The following is a 27,121-nucleotide window of genomic DNA, read 5'->3' on the forward strand; positions in this document are numbered from 1 at the left end:
GTTCTGTGTAGGTAATTTGGTAAGGTGTATAGAAGGGAGAATGGTGAGTAATCAGTTCAGTTGGATTGGGAGGGGGAGGGGTGGGAAAAGGGGGGGGAAAAAGGGGAAGAAAAAAAGGGGACCAGGGGGGAAGATGGGGGTGTTTGTCTCTGACTCCCTTGCAATTGCTCTTAGATGATATATTCTTTTTTTTGGTAAACTGAAAGAAATACAATTCTGAACCGGATGTCTGGAGTTCTATTAGAATGGGATGGGTATGGAGAGAAGGAGATATATATATATATATATATATATATATATATATATATATATATATATATATATATATATATATATATATATATATATATATATATATATATATATATATATATATATATATATTTATATTTAGGTTGTAGCTGATGAAATGAATCATACCAGTTTTCAGTGGACTATCTATATTATCCTGAGTGGACCATTTGATCTAGGTGGTAGGGTTACTGAGGGCGTCAAATGCTGTCGTTGCTTGGAAGGATATCCAGCCAGCCCATTGTTTGCTAAATTTGGTAGGGCTATCGTGGGCGGTGTGTATAAGCTTTTCCATGTCTGCAATTTTCTGAATCCTGGTGAACCATTCTTTGAGTGACGGTGTGTTTGAGGATTTCCAGTGTAGGGGTATACATTGTTTCGCCGCGTTAATTAAATGCATCGTTAGGGACTTATGATACTGCTTATGAGGAAGTGTCGAGAGGTGAAGGAGAAATTGTGCCGGTGTAAACGGGATGTCATGACAGGTAACAGTGGAGATAGTTTGATGGACAGCTTTCCAAAATGTCTGGAGGGCTGGGCATTCCCACCATATGTGAAGCAGGGTGCCTTTCAACTGATGGCAACGCCAGCAAGCATCAGAAACCGTCGGGTTAAATTTGTTAAGGAGAAACGGTGTGCGATACCATCTGGATTGGATTTTATATCCATTTTCCTGTGCATACACATTTCTCGAGCCTTTGTGGATGTTCAGGAAGATCTTCTCCCAGTTCTCTTCTGAGATCGGGATCGCTAGATCATTTTCCCATTGCTTGCAGGCTTTACTATCGTTAGCTTTTAAGTGTTCATACAAGAGATTGTGGGTGAGAGAGATAAGATGAGATTGGGGCGTTCTCTGCTTACATAGTCTTTCGAAAGAAGTCAGTTGTCGTGAGTATTGTGCATCTTTGTCTGTGGATTTAAGGTATTGTGTGAGGAGAAGGTAATCCCATGGGGGGATGGGCGGGCGTTCCACTGTCAAAGATAGTTGATGAGCTGAAAGGAGTTTGCCTCGATGGTACAGTTGATGTGCCCTGGGGCACCTTTCCGGCCAGTAGTTAGTCAAGTAGCGTTTGTGCATGCCCGGGGGAAAGTCAGGGTTTAGTTTTATTGGTGTCATTGGGCCTGGAATCGAGGATAGGAGCGTTTTTCGACATGTTTGGTGAAAATACTTCAAGGTCGGACCAATCAAGGGGTGTTCATGCATATCCCTTGGGATGCGGTTCAGGGGTATCCAAGGGAGGGCGTTCAAGTGCAAGTCAGTAAAGGATGCCTCCAGATTGACCCAGTCTTTTTCGAGCTGAATGAAGATTCCAATCAAGAATTCTCGTGAGATGTACTGCTATGTTATAGTTAGAGAGATTAGGAAGGCCGATGCCTCCGAGATGCTTCGGACGAGTAAGCGTGAGAAATTTTATTCTAGGTGGGCGGCCACCCCAGAGAAATTTGGAGCATATTCTGTTGTATGTTCGGAAATATGAAGGGGGAATCTTTATGGGGATAGTTTGCAAGATATATAACAATCTAGGTAACGCATTCATTTTTAGGACAGCGGCCCTACCGAACCAAGAGATTGTGGACTTATTCCATAATTTAAAGTCAGATTCCAATTTGGACAGGAGGGGAAGGTGGTTTTTGGCATATAAGTCTGAGAGTTGCGCGGGAAGTTGAATCCCTAAATAAGTGATTGTTTCCATAAGAAGGGGAAATTAGCTTTGCATTGTTCTACAATGTGTTGTGGAAGGGATATGTTAAGGGCAAAGGACTTTGAAAAGTTAATTTTGAGATTGGACAGATCATGGAATTTTTGAAACATTTGTAATAGGACAGGGAGGGAGATGATTGGGTTCGTCAAAAGTAAAATGTCGTCTGCGAATGCAGCGTATTTGTATTCTCTGGTGGGTGTCTGGATGCCTCGGATGTTTGTATTGAGTGTAAGTTGTCTGAGAAGAGGTTCAAGTGTGAGGATAAAAAGAATGGGGGATAGTGGGCAGCCTTGTCTCGTTCCTTTCCATGTGGAAGGCATTCGACAGGGTGCGGTTGACTCTTACCTTAGCCGTTGGGTTCGTGTATAGAGAGAGAGAATCATTTCTGTCATGCGGGGTCCAAGACCTATCGCTTCAAGCACTGCTGCCATATAGTCCCATGCTACCCTGTCGAATGCCTTCTCTGCGTCTAGCGAAAGGAAGAAGCTTTTCTGTTTGGTTCGAGAAATAAGATGGTGCAGGTTAATGGCTTTAAGGGTATTATCCCTGGCCTCTCTACCAGGGACAAAGCCTACTTGGTCATGTGATATGAGAGAGGGAAGGTAGGGCAGTAATCTGTTGGCTAATATTTTTGAGAATATTTTTAAATCCACATTCAGAAGCGAAATTGGGCGGTAGTTACATGGAAGGGTGGGGTCTTTGTCGTCTTTAGGGATAACAACAACGTGGGCTTCTAACATACCTTGCGTGAAGGGGCTGGGGGGGAGATGGAGTTGAAGGCTTGTAGAAATGGGTTTCTTAAAATTTCTGAAAAGGTTTTGTAATAAGTGGTAGGGAGGCCATCTGGGCCCGGGCTCTTGCCTGCTTTTGATTGTTTTAGGGCGTCTTTCCATTCCTGTTCCGTGATCGGCGAATCAAGATTGGTGGCCGCCTCAGCAGAGATTTTATCCGGGGGAAAAGTGTTCTAGGAATGACTTTACAGCTGAAGCTCGTTGAAAATTTGAATGCATTTTAGGTTATATAGCGAGGAGTAATATCTTTCAAATTCTGTAGCTATGTCTTTGTTATGGGTCAATTGGATACCTGTAGGGGATTGAAGATGGTGGATTGTGTTGTTGGCTCTCTTTTTGCATAGCGCTTGCGCGAGGAGATGGCTGCTTTTATTGCCGAACTCATAAAATAGTTTTTGAGAGAGTGCATAATTTTTCTTAATGGAACTATTCAATTCATCTCGTATGAGTTGGCGGGTTTCGGTCAAGTCTAGAAGAGTTTTTTGAGCTAGGGAGCGCTTATGGGAAGATTCAAGTTTGGCTAATTTTGTGAACAAGGCCGCAAGTTTGGCTTTTTTTTCTTTTTTGAGGGAGGCCGATAGGGAGAGCATTTTGCCTCTAATCACACATTTGTGGGCTTCCCATTGGGTAAGTTTGAACGTGTCAGGAGTGTCATTTTCTTTAAAGTAATTCGTGAGGCAGTCACGGATCTGTTGTTCGAACGCGGGATTTGTGAGGATAGTTGGGACAAGTCTCCAGACGTATGAATGTTCTAGTTTTTCAGGGAATGTGAGTGTCATAGTGACGGGATGATGGTCAGAAAAAGTCATCGGATCGATAGTAGCTGTCGACAAAGATGGTAAGTCTTGTTGGGTGACGAAAAGGTAGTCTAGACGTGAATATTTGTTGTGGGGAATAGAAAAGTAGGTATAGTCTTTTACAGTAGGGTAAATGGTTCGCCAGGAGTCATGTAGCAGTAACTCCCAGAGGCATTTCTTAATTTGTTTGAGTGCCCTGTAAGGTAGGTGTGAACTACTAGATGTGTCTAGCAAAGGGTCAAGAGGAACGTTCAGGTCTTCACCAAAAATCAGGATTCCTTCTTGAAAGGAGAGTAATTTACTTGAGACGTTACGAAAGAAAGGAACTTGGCCAGAATTTGGGCTGTATATATTTGCTAGCGTAATTGGTTTGTTTCCTATATGGCCTTTTAAGGAAGAGGAACCTGCCTTGATCGTCAATCAGTGTATCTGATATCTGCACCAGAATTCGTTTGGAAATGAGGATTGAAACTCCTTTAGATTTAGAGATGGGAGAGGTTGCATGATACCTGTGAGGGTAAAGATTGTTAGTTATATTAGGAATTTTTTGGAGCTGAAGTGGGTTTCTTGTAGGAAAACCACGTCAGCTTTTTACAGCGTAGAAGTGAAAACAATTGCGAGCGTTTTTCAGGTGTATTCAGCCCATTGGCGTTAAGTGATAGTACTTTCAGAGATTGGTTTAGAGTCTTATTCGCCTGAGGTGTCATGCTTGCGGGGAGTGTATTTAGTTGTTAGTAAGGATTGGAGCTGGAGGGAGTCAGAGACGAACACAAAAAAAAAAAAAAAAAAAAAAAAGGGAGAGGTAGGTGGTGCACAGGGAGAGTGGTACAGAGTCCTTCCCGGGTAGGGGAAGCACGGGAGAGAACGGAAGTGGGAGTTGGCCTGCAACCCCACTATATATTAACGGGGTACCGATGAGGGCAGCGGTTTCCGCAGAGACCGCTTTGTGGGAGAGTGGTAGGATACGCCCTACAAGACGGGTGAATTCCATGTTCTTATGAGGTCTAGGTGTGTATGGAGTGGAATGGTATACTAGTCTGGTTAGTAGCCAGCCGAGAGTTGCGCCCAAGGCTAGCTTGCTATAAAGTATGTCTCGAGGGTACAGTCATGGTGAGAAATCGAGTGGACAAGGTGGGGGTGTGAGGGGAACGGTGAGAGGATATGCTTCAGGGTGGAGGCAATAGTTTAGAACGTGTATGGTAGTGTAGATCTCTATTCAACCATGTGGATCTACCAGAATAACGTTTGAGAGGGTCAAATAGCTTGTATGGGATCTCAAATAAGGACATCCGTGACAGCTAGGAACTGTGGAAGTCATGTAATATAAAATATGATTATGTCACAAACCAGTAAGGGCAATGGTATGATGCGCACATTCATGAAACCATGTAAATACCTGTAAACTAGGGTATATAACGGAACAGGTCAAGCATATAAATGGTGAAACAATAGCTATAACATTTTAAGTTGCACCTGAAGGGTGTGCGAACCTGTGGAGAGGTGCATCAATTATGAGAACATTGACATTAAACGGTCAGCCTCAGTGGCGGTAGGGTCGGATGGTGGGAGGTCCTTGCTGGATAGAGTAGAGAGGCTCACTTCATAAGGAAGGGGACCTATCCAAGTAGGAGGGCAGATATTACCGCCCTAGGAAGTCACCTCCCAGCAACCGAGTCCAGTCCGAGAAAACAAACTGTAACAGTACATCATAGGTTTTGTTACATCCACTAATGTGGAGTCATATACATATGAAGCTAAAAGACTTGGTGTGCCTAAAAAGATCTTGCTTAAGGTAACGTTACCATACTTACAATTAGGAAGAGCAAAAGGATTTGAGCGTAGAAAGCAAGTGGGAATCAGGAGGGTAAGAGCAAAGGTAGTTGAAGAAAAAAGAGACAGAGCAGAGATGGTGGAAGTACCCAATTAGCAAAAGAGACGTTACGGGCAGGGGAACCTGGTCAGAAGAGAACCAGAGACCACAAATTAATGCGGATTGTACGGTATGCATCTGATGGGCTAATTAATTACCAACGTCTCAATCGTCTTTGTGTACAGTTTGCTTGAAACGAAGTAATGTTAGCAAGTGCCTAGGGGAGGCTCGTTACAGGACTCAGGGGAAGCAGTTCAAACCTGTCAGGGTAACAATAGCGGATCCCTAGAACATAGATATGTCGATAGGGGGGAATAGCTCAGTCATTACTTCTAAGGCCGCGTACACACGAGAGGATTGTCCGTCCAACTTAGTCCGCTGAAACGTGTTTCAGCGGACAATCCGCTCGTGTGTGGGCTTCAGCGGACTTTTTCAGCGGACAGTCTGGCAGACTAAGGCCCCTTTCACACTGGGGCGGTATTCAGGCGTTACAGCGCTAAAAATAGCGCCTGTGTAACGCCTGAAAAAAACCGGCCCCTTTAACTCCAGTGTGAAAGCCGGAGGGCTTTCACACTGGAGCGATGCGCTGGCAGGACGGTGAAAAAAGTCCTGCTAGCCGCATCTTTGGAGCGGTGTATTCATCGCTCCTAAACCGCTCCTACCCATTGAAATCAATGGGACACCGCGTCGTTTAACCCCTTTTCGGCCGCTAGCGGGGGTTAAAATCACCCCGCTAGCGCCCGCACACCGCCGCTAAAACGACGGTAAAGCGCCGCTAAAAATAGCGGCGCTTTACCGCCGACGCTGCTCCCGCCCCAGTGTGAAAGCAGCCCAAGTCTTTCGGAATTTCCGTAATTTTGTCCGTCCAAACTTGGTTTCAGCGGACAGTCCGCTCGTGTGTAGGCATGTTGGACGGACTAAGTATGGCGCATGCTCAGAAAGGATTTACACGCCGAAGGTTGCATTGCAGTGTATTGGACGTTGTATTTCTAGTCCCGTCGTACGTGCTGTACACGTCATCGCGCAAGCTTTCAGCGGACTGTCTGTTCATCGTGTGTGGTCAAGTCCGTTCATTCGAAAGTTGGACGGACTGTCTGACGAACTTAGTTGGGCAGACAATCCGCCCGTGTGTACGCGGCCTAAGACAAACGTAGTCAAAACCTACGTAGGGATAAAACAGTATACGGCATTGGTGTGGTAAAGGACAAAGACAATATATGGGGCAAAATATCTCGATTTAGCCCTGTTCTACGGTGGAGAGGAAGTCAGTAGGTAAGGGTCATGTCGCGTGTAGTGGGTACTTCCCTGGATTAGGCGATTCCTAATGTTCAGTTAGTGGAGACGTGCTCTGCGATGCGCTGGTGAGGCAAAGGGACTGCCATTTCGCGGTGCACTCAAATCCTTCGGTGGTGTGTGAGGTAGTGGCGGGTGGGTTCTTCTACGCCCGCCATTGATGTTGCCCTCCTCGTGAATACCTTCCATAGAGGTAGCTCTTCTGGGTATAGGTAGGCGGAAATCACTATACCAATCTGGTAGTTCAACCGGTGGTATGCCCATTACCTCGCAGAAGTGGTCGATGTCTTCTGGTACCTTAAGGTTCGCCGTGCGGCCTTGATGAGTCGCGGACAAGCAGAAGGGGAATTTCCAGCGATGGACAATAGATCTGGCCCGTAGAACTTCCAGGAGAGGCTTCAGTTCTCTTCTGCGCTGCAAGGTAATGCTGGAGAGATCCTGGTAGATTTTAATGGAGGCCCCTTGAAAGGATATCTGGTTGCGGTTTCTTGCTTTACGGAGTATCTCCTCCTTGAGTTGGTAATCTGAGGCAACAAACCGCGTCTCTAGGTGGGTCAGTGTCTCTGCCACGCGGGCGTAAGGCTCTGTGGATTCGTTCAAATGAGACTGGCGTTTCAAGGGGTCTTTCTAGAAGCTCATTAAATATGGCAGTGACTGACTGACTGTGACAGCTGAGTGGGATCAATGGTTTCCGGGATGCCTCTTACCCTCAGATTTCGTCTTCTCCCGCGGTTGTCAAGATCTTCCATGTGGCGGTTGATCTCTCTCAGATGGATGGAATGAGATTCAGTCAGTTGTTGTACCTGACACAGCGCGGTATCGTGGCGGTATTGTGCGTCCTCCACTTCTTCCACTCTGATGGCTTGCATGTCAGCTCTCATGTCTGTGATAACTGCCATCAGGGTGGACTTAATGTCTGCCGCTACGCTGCGGAGGTCCTCTATGCTGACAGGTGGGGGATTAGGAGCTTCCATCTCTGCTCCCAGGGATCTACGAGCACCCGAGCGGGGCGGGCTGCTGCTGGGAGCGCGTGTGCTCTGAGGTGGATCCGACAGAGGCCTGTGGCAGAGAGGCTGGCGTGCTGTCTCTGGGCCGCGGTCCGAAGAGCGCGGGGATACGGCGGCCTTGAGCGGAATCGGGACCCAGCGGGGATCGGGAACGGGTGGCGGAGGTATTGCGGGCGGTTCTTGAGCGGAATCGGGACCCAGCGGGGAACGGGTGGCGGAGGTATTGCGGGCGGTTCTCACCATAACTGACCCTCGGAGCCGCTGTAAACCAGTAAGGCCGGACCTCGTGGAGCGGGAGCTCGGCTCTTATGCGTCCATCTTGGAACAGCTCCAGGCCACGCCCCTGCGCAGCCACTCTTGGCATTGGATCAGGAAGAGGAGGTAACAATAACCGCCAATCAGCAGTCTGACGACAGTACCCAAATCAGCCCAAGGAGGAGGTTGGTCCCCAGTGTTGCTGCCTACTCCAAGATCTCTAATTATAGAAGCAGGGAAGGTGACGTCGATGTGTCTAGTGATGTCACGTGGGTGCCCACAAGAGGAATAGGGGGGGAGTTTAGCGGGAGATATGGACCAGCAGATGGGGAGGAGAAGCAGGCGGAACTTAGATTGCACAAGAGGGACAAAGCAGACTGCTAATGTATCAGGAGCGAGGCATCAACCATGTATGGTCACATCTGGCGCTCCCAGGACGCCGGCACATGGCTCCGCAGTGTGTGCTCCCCCCCCTTTTTTTTTTAACGTGTCTGCTGCTGGCAATAGTGTTGCCATCTGCAGCCTTTACAGTCAACGCTTAAGTCGCGGTAAGCACAAAAATCACCCAGGGACGGCCGCCTTAAGAAGGCACATGAGCTGAAATCACCGAGCCCAGTGGGAGCAACAGAACCCACAAAGCCACACTCTAGGCTCTCACCATCCAGCCTCGTCTTCTACTTCTCCTTCTCCTCACAATTGTCCTCCACTCCACCTTCCATCATGCCATCCTCACGTTTTTCTGGAAAAAGGCAGGCTTCCATGGGCCAAATGTTTGAGCGTAAAAAAATTATGCCGGATAACCCTCTTGCCCACCAGTTGATGGCTGGCTTGTCAGAACTGATAGACCGCCAACTACTGCCATATAAACTGGTGAACTCAGAGGCCTTTCAATTTGTGCCCATTGGTACATCACAATGGAAGGTCCCAGGAAGGAAGTATTTCTCACAGAAGGGCATCTCAGAGCTATATGGCCATGTTCAGTAGCAAGTGAATGTATCTCTGGCACACGGTGCCAAGATGCATCTGACCACAGACATGTGGTCTAGCAAACACAGGCAGGGAAGGTATACAACTTTTACTGCCCACTGGGCAGGGGCGTACCTAGAGCATTTGGCACCCGGGGCGGATCCTATATCTGGCACCACCCCCCCCTCTCCCCCAATTTTAAATGAAAAAACACCCACGATTTATTTTCCATTTTCTCAAGAATATTTATTGTATACAGCACACGCCTGGATTCTGCACCCTGTATATAGGACATATCTGCATTCTGCACCCTGTATATAGCATGCGCCTGCATTCTGCACCCTGTATACAGCTCATATCTGCATTCTGCACCCTGTATACAGCTCATATCTGCACCCTGTATATAGCATGCGCCTGTATTCTGCACCCTGTATGTAGCTCATATCTGCATTCTGCACCCTGTATATAGCACATATCTGCATTCTGAAATCCCCCCCCCCCCCCCATCAGGTCAGCTACACTATACACATGGCAGGGGGAGGGGGTGATGGACACAGCAGTCACCCTGACCCCCCCCCCCCCCCCCTCAGACCAGCACAGGGTAGACACAATACTCCAGCCTCTTCTTACATCAAACCCCCCCCCCCCCCCCCCAATCAGCTACACTATACACATGGCAGGGGGACACAGCAATCACCCTGACCCCCCCCCCCCCCCCACACCAGCACATGGCAGGGGTAGACACACTCCTCCAGCCCCTTCTTACATCAACCCCCCCCCCCCCCCCAATCAGGTCAGACAGCTACGCAATACACATGGCAGGGGAGGGAGTGGTGGACATGGCAATCAGTCACTGGCCCCCCATCTTAGACCAGCACAGGGGTAGCCTCTTCTTACATCAATCCCCTCCGCTCACCACCTCGGGCTCTCAGTCAGCTAGGGAGGACTCTGTATTCAGTGTGTGGAAGCAGCCGCCCCAGCGGAGAGAGATGAGACAGACACACACACAGGCAGCAGCAGTGGTGGGTGGAGGCGGAGCTAGCAGGAGGGAATACAGTCTGGAGCAGTCCATTGTGGCCATGGCACGGGGGGGTGTTCTAAAAAATAAAGTGAAAATGAGCAACCCAGAGACGGCAGGGAAGCCCTTGATATAATCTGACGTGTCACCCCCGACTGGTGCGGAATTCACCCCCATATTAAAGTCACTTGGCCACTGACACCTCCCAAAAGTGTGGCACCCGGGGCGGACCGCACCCCCACCCCCTTATTGGTACGCCCCTGCCACTGGGTGAACCTTCTGATGGCCTTCAAGCGTGGCACAGGTGTAGATTTGGTTTTACCACCACGGATTGCATGCAGGGCTGACTCTTTTTTCCTCAGCTGACTCCTCCTTTTCCGCTGCTAGTGTCTCTTCCGCTGCGCCGCCCAAGATCCCCAGATTCTATTCGACATGCCAGGTGAGACGTTGCCATGCTGTGCTGCGTCTGTTGTGCCTTTAAGCCAAGAGCCACACTGGCCCTGCACTCCTTTCAGCTTTGCGTTCACAGGCAGATCAATGGCTAACACCCCTCAATTTGACAGTTGGTAAAGTGGTGTGTGACAATGGTGCCAATCTGCTTAGAGCATTGAAACGGCAAAATTACGCACGTGCCATGCATGGCACACGTCCTAAACTTGGTCGTGCAGCGATTCGTTGTCAAATACCCTGGGGTCCAGGACATCTTGCGGCAGGCAAGGAAAATCTCGGCCCATTTCAGAAGATCTTACAGGGCCATGGCTCACCTTGCTGACATTCAGCGGCCACACAATCTGCCGGTCAGACGTCTTATTTGCGATTGCCTGACTCGATGGAACTCAACCTTCTATATGCTTAATAGGCTGCTTCAGCAGAAACGTGCAGTTAACGACTACCTGTACGAATTCTGGGGAGCTGGGGGGGGGGGGGGGGTGTTTTCACCGCACCAGTGGCTGCTCATGCGTGACGCACACAGACTTCTGCAGCCATTTGATGAGATCACCAAACTGGTCAGTTGTGGCCATGGCGCCATCATTGACATCGTACCTTATGCCTTCTTTATGGAGCGTGCATTGCGTCGTGTCATTGATCAAGCCATGGAGCAGGCACAGGAAGATGAGGAGGTCACAATGCTGGATGAATTCCCAGGGGGAGCTACTCTATCTGAGACTACTCAACAAGAGGAGTCGGAGGAGGATGGGGGCGGATGAGGAGGAGCAAGAAGAGCATGCTTTAAACCTTTCTGGGATCCCTGTTGTCCGTGGATGGGGAGAGGAGGACGACATTATTCTGGATGATGAGCAGGAGCCAGGCCACCACACTACTTCCAGTTTACTGAAAATGGGGGGCCTTCATGCTCCAGTGTTTTAACAGGGATCCCCGTATAAAAAGCTTAAAGGTCAAGGACCAGTACTGGGTGGCAACGTACTTAGACCCCCGGTACAAACACAAAAAGGAAATGTTACCATCACAGAGGGCTGTCAGAATGGAGTACTTCCAGGCCTTGCTTAGAGAGATGCTGCATTCTGCTTTGGTGCTGGCAGAGGAATTCCCACTCCCAGAGTTGCGGGTACTAATCCAACAGCGCTTGCAAGAAGAGGGCGGTTTGAAGATGTGTTGGTCGCTTCTGATATGAGATCATTCTTTTAGCAGACCCATCGACAGGTCTCATCTGGATCCAGCATTAGGGAACGCCTAGACCACCAGGTGTCCGACTACATTGGGTTAACGGCCGATGTGGACGCTCTGAGAAGTGATGGACTACTGGGTGGGAAGGCTTGACCTCTGGCCAGAGCTTGACCAATTTGCAATGGAACTGTTGGCTTGCCCCTCGTCCGAAAGGATGTTCAGCGCACTCGCCTAGCTGACAGTGTTGACTACCTGACATTTATAAAAATGAATGAGGAATTCAACACTTGACCAGTAGACCATGTATATGCATAACTCGATAAATGATTTATTTAATCTAGCACGCGGACCTTTTTTCTACCTTTTTGGCCCAAGGAAGATGAGGTCACAATGCTGGATGAATTCCCAGGGGGGGCTACTCCTATCTGAGACAACAGGAGTCTGAAGAGGAGTCAGAGGAGGATGGGGGCGGATGGGGCAGATTGTACAAAAAAAAGCACACCAAACTATATGCCCATACCCTCCTGTTTGAAGAGGTTGAGCGGTGGCATATTTTTGGGTCCTGCAGCGAGTTGCTGGTGTTGGTGCTCTCCATCTCGGTGCTGGTGTGGTGTCAGTGCTCAGTCTCTATCACGGTTCTGGTTTCAGACAGTGATGGAGATGGCAGCGGAGAAGCCAATCGGCAGGCAGTGCCAGCACCATGGCTGAGGATCGGCACTGGACTGGCACCTCCGGACCACCACAGTGGAGCCCTGCATAGGTGGGGGTAAGGGCTGAGCAGAGGGAGGGGCTCAAGCACGGGTTGGCACACTGGGACACTGGCACAGGACTGCACTGCCCTGACTGTGGCACTGATCATCTCCTGCACCCCCTTCATAGCCTGCCCTGACCTTGCCTCTCCTCCATGGCCCTCATGCGCTCCTGAATCAAAATTTCACAGATAAAAAAAGAATGCTTGTCGTTGTCGATCCCAGATTCACTTAATACTTTTGTTATGTCAGTGTCCATGTTGTGGGACTATGTGTGCACAGCTAGTAAGTATTTTGTGGCTCAAAATATGACCTGGGGGTGTTTTTTTTTTTTTTTTTTTTTTTTTTTTTTTTTTTTTGTTTGGCTTTTAGGTTCGCCTGCCATTAAAGTCAATGGGGCCCGCCGCAAACTTTTGGCCACGTTCGCGAAACGTCCCGTCGGAAGTTCGTCCATCACTACTAGCCAGGTCCGTTTTTAATGTCAATAAGCCTAAACGGTAGAGTTTTTCTAACTAGAATGCTGACCCTGCAAGCATAAATGGAATATGTGGCGTGGTAATGGAGACCCACCCACAATTTTTTTTAAGGCAGATGGTTTTAGAGCTCTGGAGATGGGTCTCCTGCAGAACACTATGGAAATATGTGAGTTATGCTTTTGGAGGAAACGGAACACCAAGGATCAGTTTAGACCCTGGACAATCCAGGAAATCGCAGTGAATTGAGACATCAGGAAGGTGGAGAGAGAATGAGGTGAAAAACCTGTTTGCTGGGGCAGTAGCCCAGCTCCTAAGTTGTAAAGGGCACATATAGAGCATGTTGTGCAGAATAGCATACTTAAAAAGCGGAGGTCCACCCTAAAATGGACCTTCCGCTCATTGGAATCCTCCCCCCCCCCCCCCTTCCGGCGCCACAATTGGCACCTTTCAGGGGGGAGGGGGGTGCAGTTACCTGGATAATCCAGGTAACTGCACCCACTTCCGGGATAGCTCTCTGCGGAAAGGGGTGTAGATTACGCCCCTTTCCGCAAGTGCCCGCCCCCTTCCGCAAGTGCCCCGCTGCCTGCTGGGAAACACACAGATCCCAGAGGCAGCGGGGACCGTCCTTATTGCGAAGCGCTACTCGCGCATGCGCAGTAGGGAACCGGGAAATGAAGCCGAAAGGCTCCATTTCCTGATTCCCATACCCAAGATGGCGGCGGCAGCACCCGAGTACCGATCTAGAGATCGGCTTTGGGTGCCGACATCGCGGGCGCGCTGGACAGGTAAGTGTCACTATTTTAAAAGTCAGCAGCTGCAGTATTTGTAGCTGCTGGCTTTTAAAAAAAAAAAAAAAAAAAAACGCGGAGTCCCGGCGGACTCCTGCTTTAAAGCATAGAGATAATCTAATGTCAAGGTCACAAATGTAAAGACAAAATTAAGCGCCTTTTTAAAAAGCGGACCCCCATAAACGCCCTTACCCACCCTGCATCCCTCACCCCAAACAAGGAATGCTTGTGTACCCTTGAACATGTTACACCCAATGATGGGAGGCGTGGAGTTAGGAAGTGCAGTCACTGTAGATCTGTTGGGGACATGCAAGGAAAATTAAAAATCTGCATTTTTGCTTGTACATGATTGGATGATAAAATCATCAGAGCTTGTCCTCATTTTCAGACTGTTGCTTTGAGGAGTTTGAGTAATCTCCATTAGCAACTGCGAATGTCTGTCTATCTCTCATTAGCTAGATAAAGGCCTTGAAGTCCCTTGTGTTAACCAACCCTTTAGCCACTTCAAAGGGTGTTTTGAATTTCTGAGAATATTTCTTTGCTCTGTTCAGGAATGTACAATGTTTTTTTCCCCACGGCTATGACCATGCATAGTTGAGTGCCCCATTCAAGAGAAGGTGATGACCTTCTCTTTAATTTTCTCTAATTATCTCCCCAAGAGAGGAAGTGCTAGTGAGGGGCTAAGCTATACTAAATTGAGGGGAAATTGTGCAATCTTGAAGGAGATACGCCCGGAGGGAGGAGAGGGGTAACATTGTTCAACCAATCGGGGACCCTGTTCAAGTCAATGAGAGATGGGCCTATATTAGTGTAAGGTACACACAGGGAAGAGAAGGAGTTATGAGTCTGATGTGGGCCCACACACATCACTACAGGTAAATTTAAGATCAGCTCCCAGCACTTAAAGAGGAAGTAAACCCTGATGGGTTTACTTCCTCTTTATCTCCCTGCAAAGGTAAAGCATAATTGACTACTATGCATCGCATAGTAGTCCATTATGTGTCACTTACCTGACACAGGAGCCAGCGAAGTCACCGCTGTCCCCTGTAGTTCACTGTAGTCACTGTTGGTCAAAGAACTCTCGTTTAACCCATATATCTTTTGAGATATTAAATCTTAAATATAATAAACGGGTAACAAGACCTTCCCCTCAGATGCACCCTTATGGATGGGCTGTCACAGCTTGTAGTGCAAGGCGGATATGCCTTTTAGTAAATAAACCCCTTAGTCTGTCAGTTTGGAGGAATTGGAATCTCCACTGTAATCAGATTTTAACCGTGATAAAAAGGAGGGCGGCTCCTGTATTAGAAGGAAAAAGAAAAGGCAAAACAATAGAGAAATAATCCGTTGGTGGGAAGATATCATCCAGGACAACAATACAGCTTCTGAGGAACAGGGAGTCTGGTCATGCAGCCAGAGTAATTGTCCCAACAGAGCAATGAGTGAGAAACAGTACCCTGGAACCTTGTAAACAGAGTATCATGCGATTATTTGAAAGGCCACTAGAGTCCACCAGCAGCCATTGTAAAAGGAACAGGGCTTATCAAGCTGCAGCCATAGGATTTGAAGATAAACTCCCTCCCCTTCGTTCCATTGGAGAGGAGATTAAGTATTTCTTCCCATAGGAGGTTGCCAGTGGCAACAGCTGGCAATATAGCAGTAACTTCTACAGTTCAGGGAAAGTGTAGAGATAGATAAAATACCTGGGTCAACCAGGAGCACAATTCAGTTTGGTGCATGAAACGTACAGTGTAGGCACAACAGGTGCATAATAACACTTGATGGTGCACATAGGCAATAGTTCCAGTCGATAATGGCAGTCCAGGGTAGCCATCCACCCAAAATGGACTCTGCATCTGCAGTCACCGCAGGGTAGTGGAATAGGATTCAGGGCTCGCCTGTCAGCGGTGTGGTGGTAGCGATTTCAGCAAGGAGAATGCATCTCTGGGTGATGTAAAGACTTGTTAACCCATTCCTTCTCGTACCGTATTGCCAAGCTAAGGGTCTCTGTATGCAGGGTTGGGTCTAATTGCTACTTGTATCTGACTGCTGAGGAGGGGGACAGAACATCAACTCTCTCACTACTGGAGAACCCCTCACCTATTTCAGTTACCACTCCTCATGAATTCACAGCTGCTAGTTTTTTGGTTACCTTACTGCAACTGCATTACTTTTCCTGTTTTTCTTGCCTTGTTGTACTGCCTTTACTTCATACCCTGTATGTGCTTTACTGACTCAAGTTATATTGATACGCCAGAACCAGCATGCACCTCTTCTGAATAACTTCAAGACCAGGCTTGGAATAGTTGAGGAAATTTTCACAAACCGTTTTGGCATTAAATCAAATGTTCATGTTGACCTGTAATCTCTATCATCCTGTTTGTGCTAGAACAATACACCCTGTCTTTATATTTCAGGGTTGGTCTCCCCATCTCATGAGATGGATTTTACCGGTGGGGAAACATATCTGTCCTGCTTTGACCCTAAGGCGTATTTGACTTCGTTCTGCACTCTTGGGCCCAGAGAAGACAGCATAGTGAAGTTTAGACTACAAAAACTCTATGAAACTTTTGGGCCAGGTATGTAGACACTCTACCACTACTCTATAGATCAATAATTTTAATATGGTTCTAGTGAAAATATTTATTGTTGCAATGAGATGTTTAACAACGCTTATATTTCTGTGTCATGTTTTACCTGTATTTTTCTCCTGTCAGTGATCAATTGTTTTTCTTTTGCTGGGCAGGTCATTATATAAAAATTATAGCAACATTTAGAATTGCACTTCCTTTTACATTTTATTTTTGCGCATACAGTTTATCATCTCTAATATACTCGGGCAGTGGCAGCCCATCCATAGAGTGCGCCCCACCCCCTGGTCTACATATCAGGGCTCTGGACTATGGATTCCAATGAGGGGGAGAGTTGTTTTTTTGAAGCACCTGATTAGAGCCAGAGGCTCTAATGGGCTTCAAAAAAGGGTGGGCTCAGGGTGAAGAGCATTGCGCCCTGATCACACCCAGTTGTATGACAATGGCAACTGAATTTTCGCTTCTTTTCACGCTAAAGTTCCTCCCTGCCAATCAGAAGGAAGGTCGTGAGACCCTGATTCCTGATTGGCCAAAGCTTCAGGTGATCCTACTGGATGCCTAGCGCTTAGGATGGAGGAACAGACGCGTGGTGGAGGAAGCCTCCTTTTTTAAGCGGGTGTGGCAGGGGACATGTCCTAATACATTTTGTTAGTAGGTGGCCCTCGTTCCCATCTCAAAATGTTGCGAGGTATGCAGTAGTACACAAGAATAGACAGGACGTGGCTGCAGAAGATTAGTAGAACTGACATGTACAAAGGATGAAATAAAATAAAATGAAAACTAGTATTTTAATAAAGTATGGCACAGGCTTAAAATATACAGAGCACATCAAATTTATTCAGTTAGTTTATATCCGCTTAATTGGGGGGGTGATCTGACTGATAAAGTGAAATCTCCAACATGCCCCACACATTACCTTTGCCTGGAGATTTGGCCAATCCTTTACAGAGTAGCTGTAAACTGTAATGGTACAAAGAACTCTCTTGAAGGTTTGTATAGTCTTACCACACTGTAATACAAAAAGTAATAGTACCGGCCTGCTTTCAAATTTCAAACACCTTGCTATCAAACAATATACTGTATGATCTATATCCTTATCCAAATTTAAAGCAGAACCTCCAGTCCAGCACCCAGGATCTTCCTGCCAGCTGCTGACCTCTACAGCTGGTCTTCCGGGTTTTGATTTGGTCTGGCTGAGATGAAGTCCAATCGTCTGACATTTTTGGTGCAGAAGGTAATTTTATTTCAGTAGCCAAAATTTCAACAGAGTTGTGGGGGCACACAGGCAAGTAAGCCTACTTAAACCACTTGACCTGACCACTTGAACATTTAAACTGTCGACCCCCGTTTCGCCCCCATACCCCAGCCAAACCAAACTATGGGGAGGGTGTGTGTATATGTAGTGGCCATAACCCTCGGCAGGGCGGCCTTAACTTTTGGGCTTACCGGTTAACTCCGCTTGGCTTGTTCTTCCACGTCTAAGGGTTCTCAGGGTTGATACCCAACAACTTTGGACGCTGACACCAATAAAGTGCTTTTTGAAAGGTTTTTATTTACAGGGGTAGCGTCCAACAAACAGTCTTGTATGGGAACAGAGGGCAAGGGTGAAAGAACTTGGGCACCTTGAACTGCAAATACAGTGGTGTGAAAAAGTGTTTGCCCCCTTCCTCATTTCCTGTTCCTTTGCATGTTTGTCACACTTAAGTGTTTCAGAACATCAAACCAATTTAAACAATAGTCAAGGACAACACAAGTAAACACAAAATGCAATTTGTAAATGAAGGTGTTTATTATTAAAGGTGAAAAAAATCTAAACCATCATGGCCCTGTGTGAAAAAGTGATTGCCCCCTAAACCTAATAACTGGTTGGGCCACCCTTAGCAGCAACAACTGCAACCAAGCGTTTGCGATAACGTGCAATGAGGCTTTTACAGCGTCCTGGAGGAATTTTGGCCCACTCATCTTTGCAGAATTGTCCTAATTCAGTTACATTAGAGGGTTTTCGAGCATGAACGGCCTTTTTAAGGTCATACCACAACATCTCAATAGGATTCAGGTCAGGACTTTGGCTAGGCCACTCCAAAGTCTTCATTTTGTTTTTCTTCAGCCATTCAGTGGTGGACTTGCTAGTGTGTTTAGGATCATTGTCCTGCTGCAGAACCCAAGTTCGTTTCAGCTTGAGTACACGAACAGATGGTCGGACATTCTCCTTCAGGATCTCTTGGTAGACAGCAGAATTCATAGTTCCTTTTATCACGGCAAGTCTTCCAGGTCCTGAAGCAGCAAAACAGCCCCAGACCATCACACTACCACCACCATATTTTACTGTTGGTATAATGTTCTTTTTTATGAAATGCAGTGTTCCTTCTACGCCAGATATACTTGGACACACACCTTCCAAAGAGTTCCACTTTTGTCTCATCGGTCCACAGAATGTTGTCCCAAAAGTCTTGGGGATCATCAAGATGTGTTGTGGAGAAATTGAGACGAGCTTTGATGTTGTTTTTGCTCAGCAGTGGTTTTCTCCTTGGAACTCTGCCATGCAGGCCATTTTTGCCCAGTCTTTTCCTGATGGTGGAGGCATGAACGCTGACCTTAACTGAGGCAAGTGAGGCCTGCAGTTCCTTGGCCGTTGTTGTGGGGTCTTTTGTGACCTCTTGGATGAGTCGTCGCTGCGCTCTTGGGGTAATTTTGGGCGGCCGGCCACTCCTGGGAAGGTTCACCACTGTTCCATGTCTTCGACATTTGTGGATAATGGCTCTCACTGTGGTTCGCTGGATTCCCAAAGCTTTGGAAATGGCTTTATAACCCTTTCCAGACTGATAGATCTCAATTACTTTCTTTCTCAATTGTTCCTGAATTTCTTTGGGTCTCGGCATGATGTGTAGCTTTTAAGGATCTTCTGGTGGACCTTACTGTGTCAAGCAGCTCCTATTTAAGTGATGCCTTGATTGTGAACAGGTGTGGCAATAATCAGGCCTGGGTGTGGCTAGAGAAATTGAACTCAGGTGTGGACAACCACAGTTATAGTATGTTTTAACAAGGGGGGCAATCACTTTTTCACACAGGGCCATGATGGTTTGGATTTTTTTTCACCTTTAATAATAAACACCTTCATTTACAAATTGCATTTTGTGTTTACTTGTGTTGTCCTTGACTATTGTTTAAATTGGTTTGATGTTCTGAAACACTTAAGTGTGACAAACATGCAAAGGAACAGGAAATGAGGAAGGGGGCAAACACTTTTTCACACCACTGTATCACAAAGTCTCTAGTACCACCCAGAGAGTAGCCAGCTGGGCACTTCAAGGCTGAACAAATCTCTAGCCAGAGATTATGGCAATCGGCGCTTTGACTCAGAACTTGTGAAATCTCTGACCTTGAACAAGTTGTAACAAAGTGAACAGGAACCTTTTTCCTCAGTACCTGGAACGTTCTGTCTCCTTTACGGTACTGGAAGAAGCATGGATTCGTCAGTGTCCTTCACAACTCTGCAACCAGGCACTTCTTAGGATGCCAGCTTGTTGGCTCTCCTCTGAAGAGTCCTCCCCCCGGTCACTTGCATGAGCTGCGGTGCCCCTCCAAGCCGAGAGCACACCCAGATGCCTTGAATCCTCCCTCAGTTACTGCGCCTCGGACCAGTCGGTTCCGAGACTCAGGAACAGATGAATCCTTACCCCAGACCAGGCAGGTCTATTGGGGTTAACCAACCGAAGCATGTTGCGGAGCGACAAACGCTCCCTTGACCGGGACGCCTCACGGGGCTACTCCGGTCCAGAATCGGGAACAGACCGCTAGGGCCTCGCAAACTAACCACCCGAAACACGTGACCTCAACATTTTTTAAGTACCCTTCCCCAGACTCCTCAGCGGGGCCTGGCACACCCACTGATTAGCTCAGAGGAAGCTGATACCCAAAACGTCCAACCAGGCCTGGTTCTGGCCTGTCATGTGCATCTCACCGTACACATGACCAGGCAGAACTCTAACACAGCCCAGCCAAACTGATGTCAAATTTAACCTACACAATTAACCCTCAGAACCCCATTACCGTTCTGAGGCAAAAACGAAATTTACACATGAATGACACGTTGTCCAAAATGTCACCGCTACAGATATATAAGATATAGAGATATAAAGTTTCTCACAAAAGTGAGTACACCCTTCAAATTTTTGTTAATATCTTATATCTTTTCATGTGACAACACTGAAGAAATTACTTTGCTACAATGTCAAGTAGTGAGTGTACGGCTTGTATAACGGTGTAAATTTGTGTCCCCTCAAAATAACTCTCTGCACAGCCATTAATGTCTAAACCACTGGCAACACAAGTAAGTACACCCCTCAGTGAAAATGTCCAAATTGGGCCCAATTAGCTTTTTGTTCCCCCTTCTCGCCCCCCCCCCCCCCCCAGTATCATGGGACTTGTTAGTGTTACAAGGTCTCAGGTGTGAATGGGGAGCAGGTGTGTAAAAATCTGGTGTTATTGCTCTTTCTCTCATACAGGTCACTGAAAGTTCAACATGGCACCTCATGGCAAAGGACTCTCTGAGGATCTGAAGAAGAAAATTGTTCTACAAAAAGATGGCCAAGGCTATAAGAAGATTGCCAAGACCCTGAAACTGAGCTGCAGCATGGTGGCCAAGACCATACAGCGATTTAACAAGACAGGTTCCACTCCGAACAGGCCTCGCCATGGTCGACCAAAATTGAGTGCACATGCTCAGAATCCTATCCAGAGGTTGTCTTTGGGGAAATAGTTGTATGAGTGCTACCAGCATTGCTGCAGAGGTTTAAGGGATGGTGGGTTCAGCCTGTCAGTGTTCAGACCATACAGCAAGCCTCTTTTTAAGATGATGCATAAGAGAGCCTGCAAGCAGTTTGAAGACAAGCAGACTAAGAACATGAATTACTTCCTATGGTCTGCGACCAAGATAAACGTATTTGGTTCAGATGGTGTCAAGTGCGCGTGGCAGCAATCGAGTGAGGAGTACAAAGACAAGTGTGACTTGCCTACAGTCTAGCATGGTGGTGGCATTTCAAGGTCTTGGGCTGTATGAGTGCTGTCAGCACTGGGGAACTACAGTTCATTGAGGGAACCATGAATACCAACATGTACTGTGACGCACTGAAGCAGAGCATGATCCCACCCCCTCCTCCCTTCGGAGTCTGGGCCGCAGGGCAGTATTCCAACATAATGAACACACCTCTGAGACGACCTGCTAAAGAAGCTGAGGATATAGGTGATGGACTGGCCAAGCATGTCTCCAGACCTAAACCCTATTAAGCATCGGTGGGGAAGCCTCAAACGGAAGGTGGAGGAGCGCAAGGTCTCCAAACTCCACCAGCTCTGTGATGTCGCCATGGAGCAATGGAAGAGAACTCCAGTGGCAACCTGTGAAGCTCTCTGAACTCCATGCCCAAGAGGGTTAAAGCAGTGCTGGAAAATGGTGGCCACACAATATATATTGACACTGTGGGCCAAATTTGGACATTTTTACTTAGGGGTGTACTCACTTTTGTTGCCAGCTGTTTGGACATTAATGGCTGCAAGTTATTTTGAGGGGACAGCAAATTTACACTGTTAATAAAATATTTACAAAAATGTGAGGGGGTGTAATCACTTTTGTGGGATAGTGTGTGTGTGTGTGTGTGTGTGTGTGTGTGTGTGTGTGTGTGTATAATAAAAAATATTTATATTATATCTTGTATGTGAATCTTTTTATAAATTATCCTTAGAGGAAGTGGACAATCTTCTGAAAACTATCCACACAACTCTGAACATCAGAGGATAAAGCCCAGTTGTCGTTGCATAAGGTGTTTCAAGGTATGGGTGAAGTGAGAGACAGGGTGTTTCCGGTGCACAAGAGGGCTCCTTTCTTTTCCAGATCCCTCAAGCACAGGTTTCCTTTTGAAGAGGCTAGCTGTCGGGTCTGGAACAAAAACCTAAACTTGACTCAGCTTTTTCTCAAGTATCAAGGAATATGGACCTAGTGTTTGAGGACATGGGTAGCTTAAAATATGCCATGGACAAGAGGGCTGAGTCCCTTTTTTTTTTTTTTTTTTTTTTAAAGAAAAGATTGGGCTTCAACCTTAGCAAACTTAAAGCCAGCTATGGCATTAACGTGGTAGCCAGAAACCTGGAACAGTTAAAAACCCATATTGAGGCAGGAACTCCCAGGAAGGATCTGCTGGATACTCTACCTGTTCTTCTGAAAGCTGTAGGGTATATGGCTGATGCCTCGGCTGAATCTCTAAAGATGTCAGCCAGATCCTCAGCTTTGATAAACTCAGCCTGTAGGGCTCTATGGGTTAAGACATGGACCGGGGATACAGCCTCAAAAACCAAACTGTATGGTCTGCCATTTGAAGGAGATTTGTTTTTTTGGCCCAGATCTAGAAGCCATACTTGACAGAACGGCCGACAAGAAAAAGGCCTTTTTCAGTAAAGGAAAACGGTGAACCCCCGGGGTAGTAAGAATTTTCATGCTTTTTGAAAAACCTTGGAAACCAATGAGATGGGTTATATAAAAAAAAACACTGGAGGCCTCAGAGGGGGCGGGGCAAGTCAGTGTGCTATTCCACCCCCCTACCCCAACACACAAAGAGCCAGTGACTGTTTTCCAACTGTAGGAGCAAGGCTACAAGCCTTCTTTCCACAGTGGAAGTCGACAACAGCCAGCCTGTTTATCCTCCAAAACAATAAAAGGGTTACAGACTGGAATTCTCTCAACCCCCCCTCAATTTGAAGATATTAAACAAACCAATCAGGTACAAGAAATTCAGAATGGACACAATATTCTCAGTAAAGAGTCCTGACCCCAAACTGCTGCATGGCATCCATAGATCTGGGGGATGCTTATCTCCATGTGCTTATAGCCATAGGATCACAAACTCAGTCAGGACGGGAAGCTCAGTCCGACACCTTCAGTTCAGAGCTCTTCCGTTTTTGGGCTGTTTTCATCCCCCGAGGATATTTACAAAAATCGTAGCAGAGGCCCTAGCGCCCCCCCTCAGAGTAGAGGGAAAATCCGATTGTCCCATACTTAGACGACCTTCTAATATTTGCCAGAACAAAGGATCTATTGGCGAGGGATCTGGAAAGGACAAAGGGACACTTTGGAAGGTCTCGGTTGGATAATAAACATGGAGAAATCAAACATGATTCCATCTCGGTCAATAAAATTCCAGGGATATACCATCGACTCCATACAGGAGAGAATCTTTCTCCTGGAGCAAAAGATGGAAAAGGTTCGAAGCACAGTAAAAAATGGCCCAGAAAAACCTGACAATTTGTCAGGGCAGCTATGTCAGTCTTGGGTCTCCTCACTGTATCAATACCATCAGTACAATGGGCGCATCTCCATGCAAGGGATCTCCAGCAGGCAATTTTGAGAAATTGGTCCTATGGAGAGTCCCTCGAAAAACTGTTCAGGATGCCTCATCTAGTTCAGAGGAAGCTCTGGTGGAGTCACTCAAGCCTGGACAGGGGTCTGCTTTGGTGTTTCCCGGTAGAGAGGTGGTTAACAACGGATGCAAGCTCTTGGGGGTGCGGTGCCCACCCATGGCCCAGGGGAACTGGGCAATCAAGGAAGCCAGGAGATCCTCCAATTGGAAGGAACTAAGGACTATCCTTCTAAGACTATGGGCCTTTGAGAAACTGATTCAGGGTCACCATATCCAGGTCTCATCGGACAACGGCACAGCAGTGTCTTGCATGACAAAACAGGGTGGCACAAGAAGCAGGGTATTGCTATCCTTGGCCCTTCGGATTCTGTCCCGGGTAGAAAGCAACCGGAGGTCCCTAACAGCAGTACACCTAAATGGAGATCTAAATCTAGTAGTGGACTTCCTGAGCAGAGAAAAGATTGTAGAATCAGAGTGGAGTCTGAACCCTGAGGTTTTCCAAAGGCTAATAGAAAAATGGGGATTTCCTCAGATCTGTAAACATCCCACAACACAAAGTTGAAGGCTTTCTTTTCTCTAAACAGACAAGATCAGTCCCGAGGTTTGGATGCACTAGCACAACCGTGGAACTTCCACTTGTGCTACGCCTTCCCTCCTTTTTCAGATGATCCCTTTTGGTTCTGAAGAAATTACAAAGGGAGGCCACAAGTGTGATTCTAGTGGCTCCCTTTTGGCCCAAAAGGGCATGGTTTGCAACCGTGCAGAGGATGGCGTTGGAACCCCACTGGGTTCTTCCACTTCAGAGAGCTCTCCTAACCCAGGGACCTCTTAAACCATGGGTCTTCAAACTATGGCCCTCCAGTAGTTCAGGAACTACAATTTCCATCATGCCTAGTCATGTCTGTGAATGTCAGAGTTTTACAATGCCTCATGGGATGTGTAGTTTCACAACAGCTGGAGGCCCGTAGTTTGAGGATCCCTGTCTTAAACCATCCATATATCGAGCACCTCAGTCTGACAGGGAGGTTACTGAGGAGCAGATCCTAAAAAGAAAAGGATTATCAGACAAACTGGTCTCAACCCTCTTAGGTAGTCGCAAAAAGACTACTAGAGCAATTTATTTTAAAACGTGGAAACCTTTTTAATTCCTGGTGCTTATCGAAAAATTTACCACCCCAGGAAATACTTTTGGTTCTAGAAGGAATGGAGTTTGGGTTGGCGGTCAGTACCCTGAAGGCCCAGGTGGCTTTTTTATTTATTTTTTTTCCACCCCCCCCCCCCAAGATGGGACCTATCATTGGTTTTACAAGGTTTGACCAAAAAACCTTTCGAACCCCCAAAGGAAGCAACGATCAAATTGTGGCCGTTGCATCACCTAGACGGGTAAGCGAGTTGCAAGCCTTATCTATAGTGGAACCTTTCTGTTACCTATTTCCAGACTGAGTAGTGCTAAAAACTGACCCGGGTTTTCTGCCAAAAGTCTCAACAGCTTTTGATAGGACACAGGAAATAATTCTCCCTACTTTTTTTTTTTTTTTTTTTTTTTTGGTCCTACACCATCCAGCTCTGAAGAAGTCTTTCCATAACCTGGATGTGAGAAGGTGTTTACTACACTATTTAGAGATCACAAGAGAATTCCAAAAAAATCAAAGACGTTATTCTGTTCTTGGGACCACGCAAAGTCTATAGTGCTTCCAAAAACACTATAGCTAGATGGCTGCGAATGGCCATCTGGGGTAGATCCTCCCACAGGGGTAGTCGCCCGCTCCACGCGTGCAGTAGCAACGTCCTGGGCGGAAAGAGCAGGGGGCCTCTTGGAGCCGGATCTGTAAGGCGGCTACATGGACAAGTTTCTCCACCTTCACCCGCCACTACAGGTTGGACCTGCTATCGGCATCGGAACAATCGTTCGGCAGAAAAGATTTGCAGGCGGTGGTCTCGCCCTAGAGTAAGAGAAAAAACTATCGGGGAATGCGATATCAGCAGAAACACTTAGTGGCTTAAAAGTGGATATCTCGATGTAATATATTATAGAGGGGGTGCCATCATCCTCAATAAATATAAATCTTAAAAAGGATGTAGGGACTTTTAGGACTTTAAAGGCACCAAGTATGTAATCAAAAATATAGAGGATAGTTTTTATATAGGTTTATTCAAAAATTGACAAAACGTACATCAAAGAGTTAAAAACTTTGACACAATTTTTTGCATCTATATATAAGGGTCTACATCAGCATTTACATCACAATTGACAATTGAATACAATCCAAAATATATGTATATACTGGCTATCAACCAAGTACAAAATTATGTAGCATGTATAGTCACTGTGGTGATGAGCTGGTGTAGCGTGCCAAGGGAATGCCTGACATGTTTCGCGTTTAAAGAACGCTTCTTCTGGGGCGCAATAGAAACATTCTTAAAAAATAGACACAGAATAAATGTACATAAGTTAGATAGAAATTTGCATTCAAAATATACATAATCTACTCTATAATGGTTTACTAAATATATCTGAAGCACTGAAAAGTGCACAGTACAGGCTAACTGAGGTAAAAGTGCTTAAAAAACAGGAGGCATGCAGGTCTAGAGCCTATAAGTGCCGGTCACATATGAGACATTGTGGGGGCATGCACACTATTGTATGTAAGGAAAAGGGGGTTTCTTAAAATAGTTGTAAATTATTATTAAAGTGTCCTACCCCAAAACTCTCTGAAGATGGCGCTGATTGTTCTCAGGATTGTGTCAAAATAGTTAGAAATTTCATATGCACAGTACTGAGGATAGAGATATCAAGTGAATGTTAGCACCCATTTATAAATGTATATGTATACCAAAATTATCTCCAATCTAAGTTTATAGTACTTATAAGAAGTTTATGACGCTCACCAGATTCAACGACTGCGCCAAGAGAGCCAAGGAGATGCAAGCAGATATATATACATATATATACAGAGTTTCTGTGTGGCGGTTGAGTCCATGCAGACAGGGTATCTATAAGTTTAAATTCGTAATCAATATAAATATATAGTGTCTCAAAGAGAGAGCAGGGCTGTATAGTATGCACAATTAAAATATCGGTCTCCTACCTTGTATTATAGCATGGCACGTACTGTTCGCCGCGCAGGGGTGGTGTATCTGGAGTGTGAAAGCATCTGTGAGAGACGCTGACATCGCGTCTCTCTAAGAAGTGCATGCCCCGCCCACCGCCACATGATCAGTGTTATACCAATTAGTGACATGCGGCCGGCTGATAACTCTCCAGCGTTCACTCCTGGCGGCGCATTAGGAGTCCTCGTGCGGGTCGATATTACACCTAACAGACCGGCTTCCTGGTCTCCTCCAGCGGTGTCGTACTCCACATCCCACCCCCTATGCCTGCCTATTATGTGTGCAGGCGCTATGGGGAGTGGGCGGCGGTGAGACGGCGAACGCTGGAGTGTTATCGGCCAGCCCACTGCATGTCACTGATTGGTATAACACCGATCATGTAG

At 46.7% G+C, this 27,121-nt stretch overlaps 1 protein-coding gene across 2 annotated transcripts in view; it reads left to right on the forward strand.

Moving 5' to 3' along the window:
- LOC143982835 (nicotinamide N-methyltransferase-like) overlaps window positions 1-27,121 on the forward strand; it is a 63,029-nt gene that overhangs the window by 21,786 nt on the left and 14,122 nt on the right. For both annotated transcript variants that reach the window (XM_077481867.1, XM_077481868.1), the window contains exon 3: window positions 16,048-16,209. In XM_077481867.1, coding sequence (XP_077337993.1) covers window positions 16,048-16,209 — 162 coding nt within the window. The remainder of the gene's footprint in view (window positions 1-16,047; window positions 16,210-27,121) is intronic.

The sequence above is a fragment of the Lithobates pipiens genome, unplaced genomic scaffold, assembly GCF_037356315.1.
Source record: "Lithobates pipiens isolate NorthernLeopardFrog02 unplaced genomic scaffold, aLitPip1_a1.2 Scaffold_16, whole genome shotgun sequence".
NCBI lineage: Eukaryota > Metazoa > Chordata > Amphibia > Anura > Ranidae > Lithobates > Lithobates pipiens.